Here is a 24,202-nt window from a genome sequence, read left to right as displayed (position 1 = left end):
AAACCTTTTCCTGTCAAGCCGTACTCCTACACAGATTAACTTTCCCCACAATCGACGGTTTGAAAAGCAAAGACAATAAGCAGAATGTAAAAGGAAACAAGAATAAATGTATTAAATGGGACAAGACACGCCACAAGACAAATGTACACTCAAATATTCCTCCACCCCAACAATCCCACAGCAAACCCGACAATATATATATATATATAAATCCCCTCCCTTGTCCACGCTACATATGACACACACCACACAAACGACAAATGGCTGGCAAACGGAATGATCATGAACTTGAGTCCGGTACGTGAAATAAATGTCCTGAATACGGGTACTGATTAATGACGATAGTAATGTTCATATTTCCCGGCGTTTGGAATAACCTCACCGTGATTCCTCGGCGGCGGCGAATGATGATTCGACCCGGGGTCTTCAGCGTAAGCAGGTTGAAAGGCAGTCGGATGAATGAAATACAAACTGGATGATAGCGCAATGGAATGAAACGGCAGGCAGGTTGTAATCGTGAATGCGTTATTGGTTGTTCTCCTTCTCTCTCCTCGTGCTGGTCTCCCTTTCGCCTCCTCCTCTTCTCCTTAAATAATCCGTGACGGCAGTAATTGATTAATTGATATACAGGTGTTTTCCAGGTAAGTGATTGTGAACTCCTCCCATCATCCGTCCTCCTTTACGGGACAACATTAACTGATACACACAACGCAGTCAATGGGACAATGAAAACGAGACACACACAGCACTGACATTTAAACACTATGTGGCACCGCTACATTCCCCCCCCCCACCTTGGACAAGGGAGGGCCGGCACGGCTTGAGGTTGGCCACATGGATGGTGTCTAACTTGGAGGCAGCGCCGATACCCCTTTGGATCTGGAAATTGACTGGACCTGTTTGTTGAATGATTTTAGCTGGACCTAACCATTTAGGCGCTAGCTTGGCGGAGAATTTTCTGCTGGCATCTGAGAGATGGTGAGCTCTAATCCAGACCAAATCACCCGGCTGGAAGTGCGCTTCCCTCCGCGGGCATTATACAGTTTGGCGTGTCTGGATGTCGAACTCACCAACCTCCCTTGGATTCTCCGCCGTAAACCCTCTACCTTAACCAAATTATTGTAACTGGTGGATTCTGGACTAGGGGTGCTGGGAAGGAGTCGGTCGAGTGGGCCCTTAAGCTGTCTGCCCAGCGCAACCAAAGCAGGCGCCTCACCTGTGGCTTCATGCACCGCGTGTTCAGGGCAAACCGGAGCTCGGGAGCCATTTATCCCAGTCCTGATGGCGTTCACCCACATAGGAGGCGATCATGTTCTTCAGGGTCCGTTCACTCGCTCCGTCATGTTGGCCTGGGGATGGTAAGCGGTGGTGAGGTTTTTCTTCACTCCCCAGGCTGCATAAAGTTCATCCAATATGGAGCTTGTGAACTGCGGACCCGATCCGAGATGATGTTTCTTGGCACCCCCCAGCGGGTGAAGATTTCATTCTTCAGGATGGAGCATATTTTGTTAGCCCTTGCATCGGCTAACGCAAACAGCTCCACCCACTTCAAAAATAGTCTACTACTACCATCAGGACGGTCTTCCTCGAGCTGGTGATAGGAAATGGCCCCATTAGGTCGACTCCCAAAGTCTCTCCTGGTCCATCTGCGATCGTCGATTGAAGTAATCCCGCCGGTTTACCAGGTGGGTTTTTTAGTTGTTGGCAGGTGGCACACGTCTTCACGTGGTGGCACACGCCTTTCGGACAGACGGCCACCACGCAACCCCAGAATCTTTAATAAAGTTTTTGTCCTTCCAAGGTGACCACCTAAAGGACTGTCATGGTAGTGCTTCAGAAAGTCGGGACGAGCTCTTCCGGGACCACCAGTTGATGTTGCAGACCCCAAGGGTGGATGGAATAGTCCTGTACAAGACCCCTTGGAGGTCCACAAAGTGTACCCGGTCAGTTCGCTGTTGCTCCAGCCCTTCCCTGATGTTCTGGCAGAATGGACTGGTAGCTTGTGCTTGGGCTAGGTCTTCAAGGCTCCTTGGCAGAGGGAGGATCATCTTTTCGCCTCTGCCAAACACACCATCCCCGACGGCTCCGATACCCTAGATAGTGCATCCGCACGATGTTACCACAGCCCTTCCGTAAGTCACCCTGAACGTAAAATTCTGGAGGCGGAGGACCCACCTGGTCAGACGGGAGGAGGTCTTCGGGTGATTGAACACCCAGGTCAGAGCGTGATGGTCGGTGTACACTTCAATTCAACCCCCTCCAAATAATGTCTCCATTTCTCCACAGCCCACACGACAGCCAAACACTCCTTCTCAGCTGTCGAGTAGTTCAGCTCAGCGCCGCGCAAAACTCGTGAGGCGTACGCGATGACATGTTCAGCCTGGTTAATTCTTTGAGTGAGCACGGCGCCGAGCCCCAGGTTGCTGGCATCTGTCTGTACCTGGAAGGTGAGCTGTGGATCCGTTGGGCCAGAACGGGTGGCTCTTGTAGGTGGCTCTTTAGTCGCCGACCGCGCCCTGGCATTCTGTCGTCCACTCCCACGGGACATCTTTTTTCCTAAGCTGGTTCAAGGGAGCCGCTATATCTGCCATCCGGGGAATAAACTTATGGTACCACCCCACTAACCCAAGAAAACGTTGCAACGACTTCAAATCTGTGGGCGGGGTACTCCCGGATGGCCAAGGTCTTCGGGGTCTACAGCGACCCTCCGATGAAAGAATGTGCCCGAGGAAGCGTATGTGGGGTTGAATGAAGGTACACTTCTTCGTGTTCAGCGTAAGGTGCGCTTGATGAAATCGCTGGAAAATGGTGTCTAAATCCGGAGATGTTGATTTATAGAAGGGGAGTAAACAATGACGTCATCGATGTACACGAAGCAGATCTTGCCTATCAACCCCCTCAGAACCTGCTCCATGAGCCGCTGGAAAGTGGCCCCAGCATTTTAAGCCCAAAAGGCATGACATTGAACTGGAACAGGCCTTCAGGGGTGATGACTGCCGTCTTCTTTTACTCCCTCGCCCATCGGCACCTGCCAATAGCCACTGCGGAGATCTAAGGTGCTAAATACTGCAGCTCCATGCAGTGACTCCAGGATTTCATGAACCAGGGGCATGGGATATGCGTCCAGGCTCGTCTTCTCGTTAACCCCTGTAGTCCACACAGAAACGATAGGAATTATCCGACTTCTTCACGAGGACCACAGGGGCGCCAGGAGGAGGAAGATGGTTCTATTATTCCCTCGGCGAGCATCCGATCGAGGTGTTCTTTAATGACGCCTCTTCAGTGGAGAAACCCGTAAGCTCGGTGCCTTATAGGGACTTCGTCCAAGGTGTGGACCATGTGGGTCACCCCACGGGCAACTCCTAACTTCTCCGTCCCACACCTCGCCCACTTCTTCAGCACCGGCCTCACCTCTTCAGGTTGTCCCTCCACTGGGGCTGCCGCCGAGGTGCTTGCGCCGCCCTCTCTGCTGCGTAAAACCCGATAAATTCGAGCCCAGATCTTCTTTGGATTTGTAAATGAATTCGCATATCCCTTCCCCGTACCGTATACCCCTGGGACTGAGATGGATGGTCATCCTCATGGTGGCTAGAGAATCCAGCCCAAGGAGTAACGGAACTGACAGGTGCTGGTCCTCCAGGACATACGTATTCATATCCCAGGTGGTGGCGAGTACACTGTACCTCAAGGGGACTCTGCCCAGGGCCTTGTGTTCACTCCCATCCGCCAATACAAATCGGACGGACGGGCAGATGTTAATTTGTCTGTCGGTCGGCTAATCTTCTCCCACTGGCTTGAGCGGATTAAAGTATGGTGGCTCCCGTATCCACCACCGCATCCATCTGCCACCCCGCAGCATCACTGGGACGATCAGAAGGGACGTGCTCGCTTGCATAATGGCGAGATCGGCTTCCGACCGCAAGGTTTGGCTCGTTGTGGTTTTAGGGGCTGGGTTTCTCGTGTACTGGCCTGAACTTTGTGCCAGTCGCCTTGAGTTTCCCAGTCCCGCTCCACTTGGGAGCCTACCCTCACCAAGTCCTCCACCGATCCCACCACCCCTGAGACTCCCAGCTAACCGCTGGTTACAGGCATTAAGGACGCGGACCACCTCTTCTTCAGCCATAGCCGCCGCCACTTCAAACACAAAGCCCGGTATTCATAGGCTAAATCCCGGATGGTTTGTGAAGGTAGTTGCACCATGGACCGCAGCTTGTCCTCCAGTTCGGTCTCGTAGTCTTCCGGAAGAAAAGCCGCGAGGAAAGATCGACGAAAGGATCCCCAGTCGAAAATGGTCTTCTTGGCCGTCAGCCACCAGCTCCGCACCGTCCCGAGAGGGATGTCCCTATCACCCCAATTAGCTCTTCCGGGGTTAGAGGGTTAACGGCCAGGTACGCCTCCCTGTCCTCCACAAAGTTCAGGACATCATCGACATTATATGGAGCCCCTAACTTGGGAAAAGACAGGCGCACCCCAGGAACAAATGGCCGATTGAGGCATGCGCTCCCCCGAGATATGACGGCGTTGAATGACGGGCGACGGTCTTATCTTCTGGAGACACCTTTGACTTCCCCTGAAGAGAATCTTGCCAGCGTCGATCCGCCTCTGGAGGCACAACACGATTTCCCGCCCCAGGAGTTGAACTTGCTCGTTGATGTATTCTTTCATTTCCTCCTGGGAGCTGCTGATGCGAGCCCGCAAGGCTGCTTCGCTCTCCAGCGCACTTTCGGCAACCTCGCGGATCTTCTCCTCCAGCCGGGTTATTTGTTGCGCCAGATCCTCCCACAGAGGCGAGACGTCCTCCAGGCCTTCCTCTTCAGGTCCACGGTGATCTTCGAGGTACAGCGACTGCAAAGAATCCACCACCTCTCGCACCGCTGAACACGCCTGACCGTGGCGTGCGCGCCCGCTACTCCATCATCACACCGAGGCGAAGCAATGGTGTCGTCCTGCTCGCACGCCCTAAAGACATGATATTTTTGGGGAAAATTTAAAGGCAGACAGTGATCGAATTAAATAAAGATTCCTCAGAGAGGGCACCACTTATGTAACGGCCGACCCCTTATTCCCAGCCGGCAGCTACACCTCCAAGACCTGTGGCCTGGATAATTGACTGAGAAACCTTTTCCTGTCAAGCCGTACTCCTACACAGATTAACTTTCCCCACAATCGACGGTTTGAAAAGCAAAGACAATAAGCAGAATGTAAAAGGAAACAAGAATAAATGTATTAAATGGGACAAGACACGCCACAAGACAAATGTACACTCAAATATTCCTCCACCCCAACAATCCCACAGCAAACCCGACAATATATATATATATAAATCCCCTCCCTTGTCCACGTTACATATGACACACACCACACAAACGACAAATGGCTGGCAAACGGAATGATCATGAACTTGAGTCCGTACGTGAAATAAATGTCCTGAATACGGGTACTGATTAAAGGCGATAGTAATGTTCGTATTTCCCGGCGTTTGGAATAACCTCACCGTGATTCCTTGGCGTGCGGCGAATGATGATTCGACCCCGGGGTCTTCAGCGGTAAGCAGGTTGAAAGGCAGTCCGGATGAATGAAATACAAACTGGATGATAGCGCAATGGAATGAAACGGCAGGCAGGTTGTAATCGTGAATGCGTTATTGGTTGTTCTCCTTCTCTCTCCTCGTGCTGGTCTCCCTTTTCGTCTCCTCCTCTTCTCCTTAAATAATCCGTGACGGCAGTAATTGATTAATTGATATACAGGTGTTTTCCAGGTAAGTGATTGTGAACTCCTCCCATCATCCGTCCTCCTTTACGGGGACAACATTAACTGATACACACAACGCAGTCAATGGGACAATGAAAACGAGACACACACAGCACTGACATTTAAACACTATGTGGCACCGCTACAAACTGCAAGATGCTATCCTATCAATATGGGCCAACATTTCTAAAGAATGCTTTCAGCACCTTGTTGAATCAATACCACGTAGAATTAAGGCAGTTCTGAAGGCAAAAGGGGGTTAAATACCGTATTAGTATTGTGTTCCTAATAATCCTTTAGGTGAGTGTATATATATATATATATCTATACTAATAAAAGGCAAAGCCCTCACTCACTCACTGACTCATCACTAATTCTCCAACTTCCCGTGTGGGTGGAAGGCTGAAATTTGGCAGGTTCATTCCTTACAGCTTCCTTACAAAAGTTGGGCAGGTTTTATATCGAAATTCTACACGTAATGGTCATAACTGGAAGCAGTTTTTCTCCATTTACTGTAATGGAGATGAGCTTGAACGCCGTGGGGGCGGAGTTTCGTGTGACATCATCACGCCTTCACGTAATCACGCAGTACATAGAAAACCAGGAAGACCTCAAAAAAGCGCTTAAGAAAACATGCATTATATAATTGAGAAGGCAGCGAAACAATAAGAAGCGAAAGCGAGTGACATATACAACCATATTCATGAGTTCTGCTACTGAAACAAAGCACGATGTAAACCTACACTTTAAATTAAGTTCATAGACAGGCTGCCGCTGGCGTTTGTAATTTAGTGCCTGCCCATATCAGGCCGTCCGTCAGCGGCAATCCAATAGCAAACTGCCACGGGTAAATATTCACGGGTGAAGGACTGTGCTTATGGAGAGGAAGATGAGATGGTCAGGGTGGTGTTTGACACAAACTCAGCGAAACTGCGAGAGAAAGTTTTAAGTGCCAGGACTAAGGTAACATTAAATACAGCCATGGACATAGCACGAGATGGCACCAGCACAGCTGGGAACCTTCGATGCATGAACACCGAGTGGCTCACGTGAACTGACGCGGTGCACAGATAAAGGCAACAGTTCCAAAGAGCTGAACAAAACCGAATTACACAATTGAAAAGGCAGCAAAAATATGAAGCGCCTGATAAGCATATTCATAAATCCAGCTACTGCGGAAACAAAGCACACGGTGGAAAAAGTCAATGTCCCGCTAAAGGAAGACAGTGTAAAAAACCCGTGCATGCAGTGTGTCAGGTCTCAGATAAAGAAGAAGACGAGCTGTTTATTGATGCAGTAAGAAACGAATCGATGAATGAAACCTGTCATCTTTACAACGATTGACAAACACGGAATGTAACTTGAACACAACACATCCTACAAATACGAACCTGATTGAAAGAAATAATGATAATCAAATCCTTGATGACAGCAACACTCAGTAACACTCACAAAACAAATACTGTATATTGACAGTCATGTTACGTTATTTTTAAATGTTCCCTTTTCTTTTCTAGCTTTTTAACACACTTCTTCTCCGCTGCGATACGTGGGTATATATATATGTATATATATATCCCGATCTACATACTCGAATAATGGATACTTTATTCGCCATCAATGATTGTTTTGGTAAAGCCATACTCAGTGTATTCATTAGATGAACGGTAAAAAGTAAGAGCGAGGGAGAATGACTCATTGAGGCATGCAGGCTGTAGTCTTGCGTCAACTCTATCTGAATTAGCGCGATCACATTTGAAAAAATATATCTTTTCAAGTTCTATTTAGTCCATATGTGTCAAACTCAAGGCAAGGGCCACATCCGGCCCGGCGTGTAATTATATCCGCCCGAGATCATTTTATATACTGTATTATTGTTATTAATGGCCCGGGTATATGAAGCGCTGGTAACACAATAAACTACAGATCCCATAATGCAGCGCTTCAGCTGCCTTGCCGAACACTTACCGTGTTAATCAAGTCTACCTTATGATGCTGCAAGTTATTGCGAAGCTAGAGTTATTGCGCACTGAGTTTGCACGGCGCTTTGGTGACTTTGAAGAACAAAAAAAGTCCGTCTACATGCGGCTCGAACCTTGTGCATGTTTGGTAGCACATATCTGTGTGAGAAGCTCTTCTCAGTGATAAAGACTAACAAAACAGCACACAGGAGCCTCACTGATGAGCACCTGCAATCCATCCTGAGAATCTCCACAACACAGAACCTCACACCAAACAGAAACGAACGTGTGGCCAAAAAAAGATGCCAGGCGTCCAACTCTAAAATGACATATGAGCAAAGACAACTGAATGATTTGATTTGTTATTGCACGCAAGAGCGGGAGTCAACCGTTTTAACAAACAGCGTATTGCACTGATACGAAATAGCTGTGTGTGTATATATGTAGATATGTATGTATATATATGTTTATATATGTGTGTGTAGGTATGTATGTGTGTGTATATATGTAGATATATATGTATGTATATATGTGTATATGTATAGATATGTATATATATATATATATATATATGTTTGTGTGTGTGTAAATATATATATATATGTAAATATATATATATATATATGTATGACAACAACACTCATCACTCACAACAGTGACAAAACAATTACATTGACAATCAGGTTACATTATTTTCAAAATGTTTTTCCTTTTCTTTTTCATTGCTTCTTTAACACACTACTTCTCCGCTGCGAAGCGCGGGTATTCTGCTAGTATATATATAATCTTCAGAATAAACAGGTTTGGAAACTAGATGGATTATATAACATGGGAAATAAAGAAAATTAAACAGTCAATTTATTACAGAATATTTTTTATAAAGAACATTTACTGTAGTTGCATCTCTTTGGTGATGGCATAGGGCCAACAAAATACACTCTTTATTTTATGCTTGTGTAAACCATTTCCCTTTGCATTTTCACTTTTCTTTATTTCATATTGTTTTTCTTCTTCATTGCTAGACATTCTTTCAAATGAAACAAAAGAAAGTAAATATTTGTAAAAAAAGAATGGTAAATATCTGACTTTTGTACAGTAACAGGCGTCTTACTGTGTTCGCTCTCACTACCATTCACCCACTCAATTTGTTTTCATTTTTTTGGACTTAACAAATATACAATTAATTTATTGTGCAGTGGAACCTTGGGTCATGAATGTCTCGGACCATGTACAAATTGGGTTACAACCAAAAAGTTCGGCAAACTTTTGCATCTGTTCACGACCACACACTCCGGTGACGAACAAGCCAGTTTCCCTTCCCTTCGTATACGCTGATGATTTCCGCATATGTTCAGTCTCTCCCTGTGCATCCCCTGTGCAGCGAGAGAACGAGCATGAGAAGACAGTTAAAGAATGCACCTGGCTTGTTTTTAAAGAGACTGCAAGGTTCGTTTTCTCTCTTCAAGGTTTTCTCAGTGTTTACTCAATGTTTTTACATTTAGTTTACTATTATACTGTGCATTCTATGGTATAATTAACTATTTTTGTGCTTAAAAATCTTAAAAAAAACATATTTACATATAGCTCGTACGGTCCAGAACGGATTAATTGTATTTACATACAATCTTATGGGGGAAATTACTTCGGGTCACGACCAAATCGGGTTTCGACCAAAGTTTTGGAACAAATTACGGTCATGACCCGAGGTTCCACTGTATATTGAACTTCTATTGGTAATTTTGGTTACAGGTAGTTTTTGTTTTATTTGACTTCTTTTATAGGTAGGAATACTTGGTGCGCATTCAGTGATTTATTAATAGTTTGTATTAAAGTCATTTATATCTGAGCATTTCAAATCATTTAAAAGATTAACAAGTGAATGGTTACATGCCTTCACCCTTTCAATGCAAGATATTGTCAAAAATATTAGTATTGCAGCTTAAAGTGTTTTATTTAAAATTAAATTGAAACCATAATTGCTGATCATGTTATTAAACCAGCCATTTTAACATCAATTTTGTTTTCCTTCAGATGTAAACTCTTTCCAACAAACAACAAAATGGATTGATGATGTGAGAACAGAGAGAGGAGGTGATGTAATCATCATGTTGGTGGGAAACAAAACAGATCTTGCAGATAAAAGGTGTGTTTGAAATGTTTATTGTTCAAAAATGCTGCTTCAGAGGCAGTTGGTTATAGTAATTTGTCACCACCATCTTCAAATAATTGATTTGCTTCCCTTTGGTGCACAAAATCAACAGTTCCCAGTTGTTAACAATGTATGTAAAGTAAAAAGTAAAAGCATTAATATGAAATTCCAGTTTTACTGAATTCCATATTAAAATCTATTTATTGTGCAGAATTACTCTTTAGTGCTTTGTAAACATAATCCTATTGGAAAATTTAGTATTTTAGCAAAGCAATACTGCAATGTTGTAATTTTTTAATTATTTATAGTTTTCAAATTGAATCAATTACTTTACTGCATAACATCAATTAATACTTTATTTAAATTTAATATTACAAAAAAAATGTAAATGTTTTCACAACTTCATTTTAATTTTCCTAGTGTTAACATTTATTTACAAGTTAATGTTAACTATTGCAAATCGGCCTCTGCTTCTGTTCTGGTTCAAAAGTTTTTTTCTTGATATTAAGTCTTTGAGGGCTGGATGTTTTTTCGGCTGCCAGAAGTAGTACACAGCAGAGCAGCTTCTGGCCACTGGAGCAGTCTTCACGCAGGCACCAGCCATCGGACCTAATGTTGTATCTCGTAAAGAGTGAAGTTTATGTGCAAAGCAAAATACTCCATAGACAATGTTCTGTGTATTATTGTTAAATTGGGCTCTGATTTATCGTACATCCATTTTGATGCAAATAATCTGGATATCAAAAATGACAGTGATGTACCAGCATCAGTTTATCGGTCCCCAGCTGATCATATTGCTGAGTGAGTTCATGTTGCGGCTGGCAGCTGTGTGAAGACACTAATATATGTTATAAGTCGACATCCGCCTTGAAAGACTTAAGTAATTCCTGTATCACGAAACTGACTTTTTTGAGGTCCATTATATTCAATTTTTTAATCATTTTATCAATGTCTTATCCCTTCAGATTTAGTTTTCTGGAAAGATAGGAGTGCCTTAAGCATGGGAAAGTTGCTATATAAATAACATTTATTATTATTATTCATGATACATTACATATTTTTGTTATTATTTTTATTATTATTATATACTTCCAAATTAAAAATAAAAACAAAGCCCTTACCAATCAGATAAACTCTTCTGAAATAAGCAAAATTTAAATGCTGTTAATGTGAACATTTTATAAAGAGAGATTTAGAGAAACAGACATGAATCTTAGCAAGGGGGAGGTAGGGCCATATTTATTTTAATGTATAGATAGCAATTTACTCATTTTCCCTTTAAAAGATATTTACTCTACAACAAAGTTGCTGTGTATTTCTTTTACACAAATTCTAGGCTGTCAATTTAAATAACATAATACATTTTAAAGTAATGTAACCTCTTCACAATAATAGAATTTTTGATTGCCACATAAGAAATTTGGAGTCTTAGTCCTCCCCCCTGCTGTCTGTCTTTGTCTTATAGATACTGAACAAATTAGTTCTTGATTACATAAAAACATAAGAGCCTTCACTACCAAATTTTTTACTTTATTGTATTTACCATCATTATACAGCATTATATTAAGTCTCAAAATATACTTAACTCTTGGTGGAGTAATTTTTTTTTTCTTAATGTTATGATTAATGCTTTCCGTGAATGAGTCACTGGGACAGGAAAAGATCTTAACATTTTAATATGGGCAACAATTCAGTGTAATTTATTAATATTACTGCCACCACCAGTAATACTTAGCCTCAAAAATAAAATATGTGCTTAAGTGAGGATATAAATTTCCAACAATATTGGTCAACAAGTGAAGTTTTATGAAAACACTTATTTTTATATCTGATATTTTGTTCATAATAATCCCCTTTTTCTGTTAGTTATACATTCCAAAAGAATATCTTTAGCAAGAAATGTTTAGGATAATAATTTATAATACTGTGGTGATAAATAACACTGTTGCAGAATTTGATGTTGCACATCAGCAATGTTCTGATTTAAAGACTTGCTCACCCAGAGAGAGAGAGAGAGAGAGAGAGAGAGAATGTGACACTGTTTGTGTTAAATAATGTGGGATTAGGACTTCCTACATGGGAGAATTGGTGCAGCTGTAGGTGATTTCACCATAGTTCAACATTGGTATAGTAGAAGATACTACTTCTATATAGAACTACAGTGCATCTGGAAAGTATTCACAGCGCATCACTTTTTCCACATTCTGTTATGTTACAGCCTTATTCCAAAATGGATTAAATTAATTTTTCTATTCTACACACAACACCCCATAATAACAATGTGAAAAAACTTTACTTGAGATTTTTGCAAATTTATTAAAAATAAAAAAAATTGAGAAATCACATGTACATAAGTATTCACAGCCTTTGCCATGAAGCTCAAAATTGAGCTCAGGTGCATCATGTTTCCCCTGATCATCCTTGAGATGTTTGTGCAACTTAATTTGAGTCCACCTGTGGTAAATTCAGTTAATTAGACATGATTTGGAAAGGCACACACCTGTCTATATAAGGTCCCACAGTTGACAATTCATGTCAGAGCACAAACCAAGCATGAAGTCAAAGGAATTGTCTGCAGACCTCCGAGACAGGATTGTCTCGAGGCACAAATCTGGGGAAGGTTACAGAAAAATTTCTGCTGCTTTGAAGGTCCCAATGAGCACAGTGGCCTCCATCATCCGTAAGTAGAAGTAGTTCGAAACCACCAGACTCTTCCTAGACCTGACCGGCCATCTAAACTGAGCGATCAGGGGAGAAGGGCCTTAGTCAGGGAGGTGACCAAGAACCCGATGGTCACTCTGTCAGAGCTCCAGAGGTCCTCTGTGGAGAGAGGAGAACCTTCCAGGAGGACAACCATCTCTGCAGCAATCTACCAATCAGGCCTGTATGGTAGAGTGGCCAGACGGAAGCCACTCCTTAGTAAAAGGCACATGGCAGCCCGTCTGGAGTTTGCCAAAAGGCACCTGAAGGACTCTCAGACTATGAGAAACAAAATTCTCTGGTCTGATGAGACAAAGATTGAACTCTTTGGTGTGAATGCCAGGAGTCACGTTTGGAGGAAACCAGGCACCGCTCATCACCAGGCCAATACCATCCTTACAGTGAAGCATGGTGAAGCATGGTGGTGGCAGCATCATGCTGTGGGGATGTTTCTCAGCGGCAGGAACTGGGAGACTAGTCAGGATAAAGGGAAAGATGACTGCAGCAATGTACAGAGACATCCTGAATGAAAACCTGCTCCAGAGCGCTCTTGACCTCAGACTGGGAAGACGGTTCATCTTTCAGCAGGACAACGACCCTAAGCACACAGCCAAGATATCAAAAAAATACATTTAATCCTTTTTGGAATAAGGCTGTAACATAACAAAATGTGGAAAAAGTGATGCGCTGTGAATACTTTCCAGATGCACTGTATTTAAGTATAATGGGAAATTTTGAGATTTTCACACTTTTTTTTAAATTGATATTTTGTTTATTAACTGTAAAGTTGTATAGTCCAAGAAATATCTTTTGATGCTTCTGTAAATTATAAAGGCTTAAAGAATACTACCTGTAAAAGAAGTCTTTAAGTTCTGATAAGTATGTTTTGGTGATGTTGATTTTAAGTATGAACTGTAGTTTCATCTATACCAGTATACTAATAAAACATTTTTTCGGATTGTTGACACATCTTTCTGTCAGTATTGCACTTTTAAACTCTTCATTTACTACAGGCAAGTATCAATCGAGGAAGGAGAGAGGAAGGCTAAAGAGCTGAATGTAATGTTTATTGAAACTAGTGCTAAAGCAGGATACAATGTTAAACAGGTGAGTGATTTTAAGACCCAAGAGCACTGTGTAATATGTTTGCTGCTATGCTGGTCTTTCATTGTGCATTTTAGACCATTACCAATTGCTTAAAAACCAGCCTTAAAAAGATTATTCCAGGCAGCAAACAGATTGCATGGTGCGCTTTAAATTTTACTTTTTAAAAGTCCTTTTGTTTGTTGTCTTGCAATCTGTACAGGCAAATAACTACTGAAGAAGGAGAGCAAAGAGCCAAAGAGCTGAATGTTCTCTTTATTGAAACAAGTGCAAAGACAGGCTACAATGTTAAACAGGTAGTGCATGGTGTTTTAGTGTATTGACTGAGGCTTATTCTGTCACTGTGCAACGTTAACACCTTTAATATCCATTCAGATTATATAATTTATAGTGTGGTGTTTTTTTTTTTGTTTTTTTTGTGGAGATGATTTCTTTATGCATTTTGTGGTGCTTGAGTTAGTTAAATTAAAATTTTTGTTTCTGACTTCTTGGTGTGTGCGATTTGGAGGTGGGGATTGCCTATTAGAATGGCTTATAAACTTGTATTATTGGAATGCTTCATTTTTATTTAAATGTTTACTTTAACAAGTTATATTGTACCAAGAAATTACAGTAAAAATCTGAAAATATAAAGATTGTTTATATTGAGAGTGTACATATACACAGTAATTTTCTGTTAATGAACATGTGTATATATAATAAATGTTTCTTCTGGTTGGGTTTTAATCCAGTAGGTAAATTGCGTAACATAGATTTTCAGTTGAGTGTGGATTTACAGGTTTGGGATAGTGCTGCCATCCTACAGCTCACTAGAATGCACAATTAGTGATAAATGGTTTGTTTCATTTGTTGGACAAAGTAGCCCCTTTCCTGGAAGATAGAAACATTGTCTCTCTTATATAAAAAAATCCTGGGATGAGACAAGACGTGACTTTTTCAGAGAGACACTTTCAAGTCTCGCAATATGAGACTTTGTGCTAAGAGAGTTAACCACGCCCGGGGACGGAAATAAAAGAGAAAGAGTAGATGACAAAGTAGAACATCGTAAAGAGGTTCCAAAACGTTGGCATGATACACATGCAGAGCAGGTTAGAGATAATGAAAGTACTAAAATTCGAAAGACTCAAAAAAAATTATAGTAAAGATCGCTTTAGCGCAAACACACGGAAATTGTTACTCTGAAATAATGGAACAGCGAAAAGAGATCGAATGTATTGTTTGGATTTAAACTTTAAGTCGGAGACTTGTAGATCGTCTAATTTGTTTTGCTATCAGGGAAAAGTAGTGTTTCCTCCCAATGAAGAGGTGTATTTGCAAGAATTAAAAGATTTGTTGTTTGGTGAAAGTGAAATCCACATATGGCAGAGACACATAGTGGTTGGCACATAGTGCAGGCATTTTTGGAGAGCGAAGCCCCCAAGTAACATGAAAAGGTTAATTGCTGTCTAACCTCTGCTGTTTTTTGCTCATATAAATCTTGGCACGAATAGTTATTTTTCTGGGCAAAAATGCTGCAAGGGAAAGGTAGCCTTAACACAGCCAGTAAATATAATAAAACCATAGAAATATTGAGCACACTTGAATCGTTAAACATTCTGTTTTTGGTTACAATATGTTTGTTAATGACCAAGTAGACAAAAAACTCTGTTTTTAGTTTAGAATAGACTTGCAAGCAGTTCAATTTAATTATTAAATCATCATAACTTTGCTATCTCATTATGATTAAAGGTAGGACCTATTAAACATGAACAAATTCTGTAAGTAGACATTGAGTTGTAGGTCATTACCTCTATACATTTCTTTGGTGTTATATTTAAAAACCTGCAAAATGTTCATGTAATTACTATGTAACATTAAAAACACTAAAGCATGAAATGAAGAAAGGGGAGTTACTTGGTAATAGTTACGTTTCTTAGTAATTTATTTAATAATTGATGTTTTATAAAGACACCACTATGGATAGATAGAGTGATACTACAATTTGTGAAATTTATAACAATGCAAATAATGTCATCGTATTATGTATTATTCAAAATAAATATAAATTGAATGAATTGAAAATATAAACAAAATAAACCTGATTTGAGCTATTGCTTTGTCATAAAATTTAATTTGCTTAATACTCTTATACATAATTTGATCCTATCAAAATAGATTTGTTCACAACAAAGAATATTTCTACTAGGACTGTCAGCTTAAATGTCACTAACTACTTAAATATAAACAAACATTTAAAACAAAAAAAAAAAATTAAAGCCAAAAACTAAAATTCTGTTGTAAAGAAGCAGTTACTTGTTTTATTTCACACTGATTTTAACATAATTTTGTTGTACATGCGCTATGCAATATTGTGGTGTTTTTGCATATGTAGGACAGACTGGCATTATTCCTTTTACCAGGCTGGAATGTGAGTCCTGGCTAGAAAACTTTTGCCAGACATTCTTATTGTCAGCTAAGAGTCTGTTTGACTTTGGAATGAAGCATCTGCAGCCTTATCTGATCAGATGATCAGTTCCAGACCATGTAATAACCAGGGTCACCTCTCTCTAAGGTACATAACAGTTCTGACTCTTCTGAGCAAAGTACCATAAATCCAGGATGAGTAACATTGATGGACAGAACTTTGCACCAGTGGTCAACCAAGAGGATGGGATTATGTGCACCCAGAAGCCAAAGACACAATTACTATTCCTCTCTATACAAACTATTATTACGCTCTAACTAATTACTGTTCTCTCATATCACTAGAGCTTGACCTTGCTGTTATTTGGTTGTCCATAGCCAGAACCCATAGCTGACACGGTGAGTTCATAACATGTGTAGGAGTTTGGATGAGGTTGCCATTAGTCCATTCTTGCTGAGGGATAGTCAAGACAGGAGCAAGTGGGAGAGACCTCATGTAAACCATGCATTCACCTTGCTATTGATAGTCACTGACTGATCACCAGTTGACTGAGCGGATATAACTTTGCCAGCATCTGAGGAGACTTTGTGTAAAACCCTCGAAGAAAAGACTGTAACACAGCTGCAAACAGAAGGTGCAACTTAAGGCGAAGAAGAACAAAGAAAAGAAAGTATGCTGAAAAATTCTTCCATGTGTATGAAGAAAGTCCTGCAGTGGGTTGGCACCCTGCCCAGGATTGGTTCCTGCCTTGTGCCCTGTGTTGGCTGGGATTGGCTCCAGCAGACCCCCGTGACCCTGTGTTTGGATTCAGCGGGTTGGAAAATGGATGGATGTATGAAGAAAGCCAACTTGGAAAAGAACCAAGCATCACTTACCTCAAACCATAAGTATACTTTACTTTATTTCTGAGAACTATTAACTGCCATTTAATAGGATAAAGCCAGCTAATGTACTGGGATATTGGTGTTAACTGTAACTGATGGTAATAGTCCTGTGAAGGATACATTCTGGCTATTATAAATTTCTCAAACTAAATCCAGAAGGAAAGGGCAAAGCAGCACCTCACACATACATGCACTCTGACATGCGCACACTTGCACACAAACCCATTGGGATAGATAATTCTGTGTAGTGGGGGGCGGTGGTCCCTGATCCAGGGCAAAGACTTAGCTGCTGTGAGGAAATAATAATAATAATTCATTACTTTTATATAGCACTTTTCTCAGTACTCAAAGCGCTTTCCACACATGGAGGAACCGGGAAGCGAATCCACAATCTTTCACAGTCTCCTTACTGCAAAGCAGCAGCACTACCACTGCGCCATGAACATCACTTGACAGTGATAGAAACTTTATAACCAGCCAGGGATCTTACCCATAGTAACCTTATGAACTTAAAATTTAGGATTCTTATGTTGTGTGCATTTTCCTGTAAGAGAGGAAAGTTCTGTCAAAGCCAAGAGACAGAACTGAAAAATTAAGTTCCTTTTTCTATAGGAGAGGAAAAGTTTATGATTTGTGGTGTTTGTGTTTTTTGTCTATATGTCTATACTGTATATTATGTATGTGTGTGTATATATACGCATACATAAATATTATTTGCATATATCAATATTCTGTTAATTTTATACAGTCTGCTCCAAAAGTATCGGAACAGCAAGGCCAATTAAATTTGTTTTTGCTGTGCACTGAAGACATTTGCGTATGAAATTGAAAAATTTATATGAATTGAGAGGTCAGGGTTTTAGCTTTTACTCCCTGGTATTTACATCTAGATATGTTAACATACAACGTAGCACATTTTAAATCAAACCACTCACTTTTTCAAATTAGCAAAACATGGAACATGACAAGCCACATGAGTCTATTTTTATCTAGATGTGTCATATAAGATTGATTGTTGAATCCACTATACTAGTAAGGTCGTATTTGTCAAATTTACATTAAGTGAGGAAACTGCTGGGGGACAATGAATGAGTCTTTTTGCATTCGTTCTCTGAAAATAACGAAACTGTATTTCTGATAAGTAAAACTTCAAAGAAGTTTTAGAAAAATTGGTTCCATCTGTCATAAGCTATTCCACTATAGTGACAAACTGCATTATAGACTGCTTTCAATAGTTGTTGTACAGTAAACGGAAATATCCTCGATAATTTCACAGCTTAGTGGCTCATTTAGGAGTGATAAAAAAAATAGAATTTTGATAACCGGATACATACAGGTGTTGAAAACCTGAAAAGTCATGGAAATATATATTGTAAAGTCCATTCCTGGAATATCCTTGAAAATTACACTATTGGTAAAAAAGTTAATTATAATTGTTTATTATCTGGATAATTAATCTTAGCCAGAAAAAATATTTAAAATTTGGTCTGTAAAACTTGTGCTGCATAATTGTTGAAAAGGACTGTCTAATAACCAACATGCAGTGCAATTTTCCTTTACAAGCATGAGCTTGGACTATTAGCATAAGCTAAGTGTTAAAATCATGCTGAGCAAGTGCTTCATAACTTAAATTGGCTAGAAAATGAAAAATGAAAATTTAAATGAATGGTTTCAGGAAAACATAACACATTTAGGGCATATTGTGAATACTGTAACAAAATGTTTTATTTCCATAACATGGATGAAAATATAAAAGGATAAAAGTATTGTGAGCTGAAGGAAAGGCACAGCAGCGTTTTGACAGGAAAAAGCTTGATTCGTTGTCAAGACCTCTGTCATCCTTGCTGTGCAGTGTGTCTAGCCAAACTCCATTCCAGAGCAGCAGCATAGCTAGAGCTGCTGTTGAAACACTAGAATAACCCCACATACAGTACCTCCTCTTCCTCCATGACTTCCATGACTTTAATTTCTATAATGGATTGTTTAAAGTCTGACAATTTATGGACTTTAAGTGTTTTTGATAGACATTATTAGTATATATTGTTTTGAAGTGTTTATAAGCAGTTTCTGCACATTGACTGATCACAAGAATTCTAAATGTGTCACATGTGGAATATGTAAATGCATGTATTGTACCTCTGATGCTATGGAAAAACACTATTTTAAGTCAGTGCTGGTTGAGAAAATAGAAACAACAGAAAAATATACAGGGGTGGGTAAAGTAAGGTTACAGTTATGAGTATATGAAACACAAAGTTTATTCTAGTATTTTTTACTTATTAATTATTGTATTAATTTGTATTTCTCTCCTTATTTAACTTATTATTATTATTAAAGTGTGCAACAGTGTAGCAATCATAACTTGTCTTTTTCCATACAAACAACTGTAAACCTACTTTTAATTTACTGTAAGTTGCTATTGATGAAGAAACATTTCACAAGAAGTTACAGTCCAACAAAATGGATGATCATGTTAACTGATGGGCCATGCTGAATTTGGTATCAAACTTCAAGTGTATAAGTATTGAACAGGTTAATGTGCCGTTTGCTTCAGATAACACACATGTCAATTGCAAATTTATCAATTCACTGAAGCACCAGTTGAAGGATTGTTAATGTATTGTTTTCAATATCAGAGGCTCTGAACTATACATCTTAAATTGAACTTTCAGAATTAGGTTTCTTGTTGTTGATGGGGGAGTGACAGAATTATTTTCTGAACTACAGTGGCTTTTTGAGGTTACTCCTGCATAGAGTACTACACACAACTCTGCTTGCTTTGTGTAATACCTGGTTTTTACTACAGTTTTATTTGCATAGGTGGCTAGAAAATGATCCATATGTCAGACACAGAAACAAAAATGAAGTCAAGGAGTCAGTCTAAAGGAAATGTGCACTGGTCTCTGATAGCTAAAGTGAAGTTTTTTTTCCCTCAGTTGCTGAGCATATTGCTCCATATTTTAAGATTTACCAAAAGGACACATCTCTTCTATCATTTCTGTTTGAGGATACGTGTTGAGTGATTAGGGGGACTTGTAAAGAAATGCATTCAATATTTAACCCATAGTAAAACTAATGAAGATCAACCATTCAGAATCACTGTGATTTAAAAAAAAAATTATTTGGAATATTTGGAATTTGTGACAAGAAATACTTAAAAGGACTTGCTTTCTAAGGAAGAAAAAAAAAATTAAGCTCCTGACACCAATCAGTTACACTCTCCTCAAGGTCATGCGTACTTTGGATGCATAGCATATGGTTGCAGATAGAGAAAATTGCAAATCCTATTTTAAGAAATGATCCTGAAAGGTCTGGCTAATGCTAAGAAAGTTAATGCTAGCAAAAATTATGACCTATTAAAACAATTTGGTAGACTCGTTGACAGCACTGTAACAGTCTTCCTCTTAAATAAAAGGTGATATCTTCTGAAATATCTTTCAAATAAGAGATGTGCTTTTAAGTAATCATACAATGTTGCGCTGTGTATCCTCTGTTTGAGTGGCAAGTGAATTTGAAACTTGCATTTTATTTTAATACATTTTGTATTAACTTTCATAAGAAGTCTTCACTAGCCCAGCACAATATTTGTGATCACATGCACTTATTTGGTGATTTGCTGAATATGAAAATCACCAAACAACCCCTTTATTTTAACTCGGGACCAAAGAAAACTACATGAGTGCTTAGAAGAGAAGAGAAAATGACACTGATCTCTGAAAAGCAAAAACCATCTCCAAAATTGTCATAAACAGTTTAGAAAATTCAGCAGACAAATAGACAGAGAAGGCAGAGTCAATGAAGCACCTTAGTTTGATCACAAAATTCAACAGTATGAGGAGGACTGCTTCTAGGCACTCTCCTTTTTTTTTTTTAGGACCACCTTTTTATGATTACAAGTCTTAAGTTATTTTAATGTGTGGTTTTTCACTTAATGCTGTCAAAGTGGAAAAGGCAGGTGGACTGGAAATGAGTGAATGAGTAACTCAGGAACAGAAACTATTCACTCAGTACTTAATATTCTAAGTAATGAATCATTCTGACCCTAGAATGCTATTAATTTAACCTGGGGGGTCATCTGAGCAAACAATCTCAGTTAGCATGTTGAATTTGTGGACACAACAAGCTGGACCTGGCTTGTTTGAATGCCAATACCTTTAAATGAAAATCTGCAGTAAGCCCACCTACAAGATTGTGATTGACAGCAGCAGATCTCATAGGTCATGCCAGACATTCTTATATGAATTTGAGTAGTTGTTTGTTTGATATTTATTAATTTTCCCTTCTGTACAGCTCTGATTTCAGATAGACAAATGTTTAAAGGCATTGACGCAGGGTGAGAATGATTCCAAACATAATGCAATTGGCATACCTTACCAGTTTTTTTGTTGTTTTTGTTGTTTGAAATATTTTCACTTAGAACTCCTGGCAGACTTATAATATTATTTTTGCCATTTCAACACATGTAATCAGTCACAAAGCCGAAAAACAAAGTTAAACTATTTTTTTTATTGTCCATATCACTTGTGGATTAATTTTATATATTTCTCCTTTAGTGTGTATAGGCAGTACTGTAATAGTTTTGGTCATGGAAAATTGAGTTCTGCAAAGTTCTGGAACGTTTTTGAATTAAGTACTCTGTAAACCCTGTGATGATAATATTTAGGTATTTTTCAATTACTGAAAACAAAATGTTATAGATTAGTAAATGCACACAAGATAAATTTAATTTATGTCCATCAATATCATTCTTTGTAAAACATTTTCTTCTGCTTCCTCTTCTTCCTGCTTAGCTAGTCCCATTTTTATATGCAGTCGCTATTTATTTATTTTTTGCATTAACTTCCCATGAAAACCCCCGAATCTGTTTAATGCGTTCACCTCCACTGCCTGGGTCGATATAATATAAACATTGTTAATCAGTTGAGCATATTCAATTTGCACTTTAAACATGGCCATGTCAGTTTTATCAAAGATAGTTGAAAAATGAAATAGTCCATGGCAACTTGTTAATGCTACAAGATTTTTGAATTTCAGTTGTTCAGTTAAGACATTTACTGTGCAGTTTTTCTTATCAAAATATCAGCATGGAAGCAGTTTCGAGGTCCTTATCCTCTGGTCCTGTGTGTACCAGATATGAGTCATAACTGAAGTGGAGACCTGTGTTCCCCATTGTTATAGCTGCTGTTTGAAAGATTTAGAGGTGGATCTATATCCAATTCAATTCAAAGTATAAAGTAAAACTTTATTTAATTTACATAACAAAAAATCATAAAATAAGGTTCACATAGATTTATTGGTATTACTGATTACTACCTGAGCTATCTCACATTTTGTGGAAATCTGCTTTCTACAAAACAAAATACTGTATAAACACAATACAAGCTGAATAAAACCCTGCAAGCCCAGAAATTAAGGACTACATGATTCCTGCAGTGTCAATCAAAAAATACCAACCTTAAGGCATAAGAAACTGACTCTCTGGGTTCATATTTTCACTTTGACTTGTGCTGATCATTAAGTCAGAATAAATGCATCACTCGACTAAGCTGTCAGTCATTTACACATACAAAGTGCTGCCTGAACAAACACAAGCAAAGTATAAATTTTAAATATAAACATAAACAGTAAGGCAACAGATTGGTTCTAAAAAGAAAACAAAATGTAATTATTTTGTAATACTAGTATAAATATCAATTATCTCCATTTTTCAGAAAACTAGTTTTTAGGAAATTCTCTGTAATATTGCAATTACATAAACTGACTTACAAAAAAAACTATTCAGAGACTTTTTTTCATGATAGCCAAAATATGTTCCAGAAAGAGATCAGGCCATTACCACAAACTAAAGGCACCAAGGAACTTGTGAATCCAGAGTAACAGACAAAAATCCAGTAAGGATATTTTTTTTTAACATTTTTAACAATGTTTAATTATTTGGGAAGTTTTAACTCATAGCCTTACACCCTGTTTGAAAAAACAAAGAGAATAAGGTGGCAAGACAGCACTTATTTTGCTATTTTAATTGAATTTTCTGTTTAGTCTAAATGTATGTGTGCTTCATCCAAGAGCAGCAGAGAAAACGTGAGACAGAGGAATCTCACCCAAATATTCACAACTCCCAAAAGATAGTAAAGGACATAGAATTCACAATTGACAATATAACAGTGAAAAGAAACGTGCACGGATTTGTGCAGCATTTGGAAACAAAGGCTAAATCCAGATTAAAACTGGATATGCTCTTTTTCATTTGCGTAGTCATTGTATAATTAAAGACTAAAAAAGGATGGAAAAGCAATCAATCCCTGACTTAAAATGGGGTAGGCAACCAAGATCCTCCCTTTAAGACGTATTTTATAATTATATAGGAAAGGAAGTCTGGTTGCTTTTCAAAGTTCCATTGGAGACAAGACTAGGAAATCATGGTGATTGGAATATTAATGATCCAAACAAATGCCTAAATTTATCAGTGGCCTGGTATAAAAATGATTACAATGATCCCAAATTTGAATGCATGATAAATTTCCTTAAACGCTCCTACAAATAAATTTGAAAATGCCCATATACATGAACAGATGTTCTTAAATCGTTCTACTCCAACTCTGTTTATAAATCACATATAACTTTAAATATGTGCATGTGAACACCTGAAGAACTGGAATTATACTTACAGTCTGAAAAACTTACACATATTCATATAGCAGACATATATGTCAGGGCTGAAATTTAATACAGAAGATTTCATTCATTGTAGATAATATGAACCTCATTCATGGACAGGGTGCTAACTGATCAATGAATTCATATACACTTACACTTGGCCAGCTAAATGTCCGTTTGCCTAACCTGCATGTCTTTGCTGGTTGGAGGAAAACCTATGTAAGAGATATGTACAACACACAAACTCTACATAGACAGTGATCAGACACAGGAACTGAATCTAGGATTCACCACCCATAAGGCAGGAGTGCTCACCTAGGCACTAGGATACTTCCACACTTATTGAGTGCACACTTAAAAAATTGTAAATGTTTCATTCTGCATGTTTCCCTTTGTGTAAAATGAGGTATTCACTCTTTTTTACAGTGCAGTTATATTGATTAAATTAAGGTTTTATGATCAGATACTTAAAAGCTCTGGAAAATTTTCAATTAAATAACAGCACAACAGTATATTAATCAATGATGCACACAATGTCCAAGAGTTAGTCACACAACAACATCTCTTTGATAACCTTTTAATTTAAAACTCC

The 24,202-nt window shown here is 39.1% G+C and overlaps 1 protein-coding gene across 3 annotated transcripts in view; it reads left to right on the top strand.

Moving 5' to 3' along the window:
- The window catches only part of rab6a (RAB6A, member RAS oncogene family), an 82,890-nt gene that overhangs the window by 49,429 nt on the left and 9,259 nt on the right, over window positions 1–24,202 (top strand). For 2 of the 3 annotated variants that reach the window (XM_039744267.1, XM_039744268.1), the window contains exons 5-6: window positions 9,744–9,855; window positions 13,575–13,668. In XM_039744267.1, coding sequence (XP_039600201.1) covers window positions 9,744–9,855; window positions 13,575–13,668 — 206 coding nt within the window. Of the gene's footprint in view, window positions 1–9,743; window positions 9,856–13,574; window positions 13,669–13,867; window positions 13,962–24,202 lie in introns of all 3 variants that reach the window. The other variant, XM_039744269.1, reaches the window with a different exon arrangement.

The sequence above is a fragment of the Polypterus senegalus genome, chromosome 2, assembly GCF_016835505.1.
Source record: "Polypterus senegalus isolate Bchr_013 chromosome 2, ASM1683550v1, whole genome shotgun sequence".
NCBI classification, from domain to species: domain Eukaryota; kingdom Metazoa; phylum Chordata; class Cladistia; order Polypteriformes; family Polypteridae; genus Polypterus; species Polypterus senegalus.
Note: the sequence above shows the minus strand (reverse complement) of the source record. Positions and strands in the feature narration are given on the sequence as shown.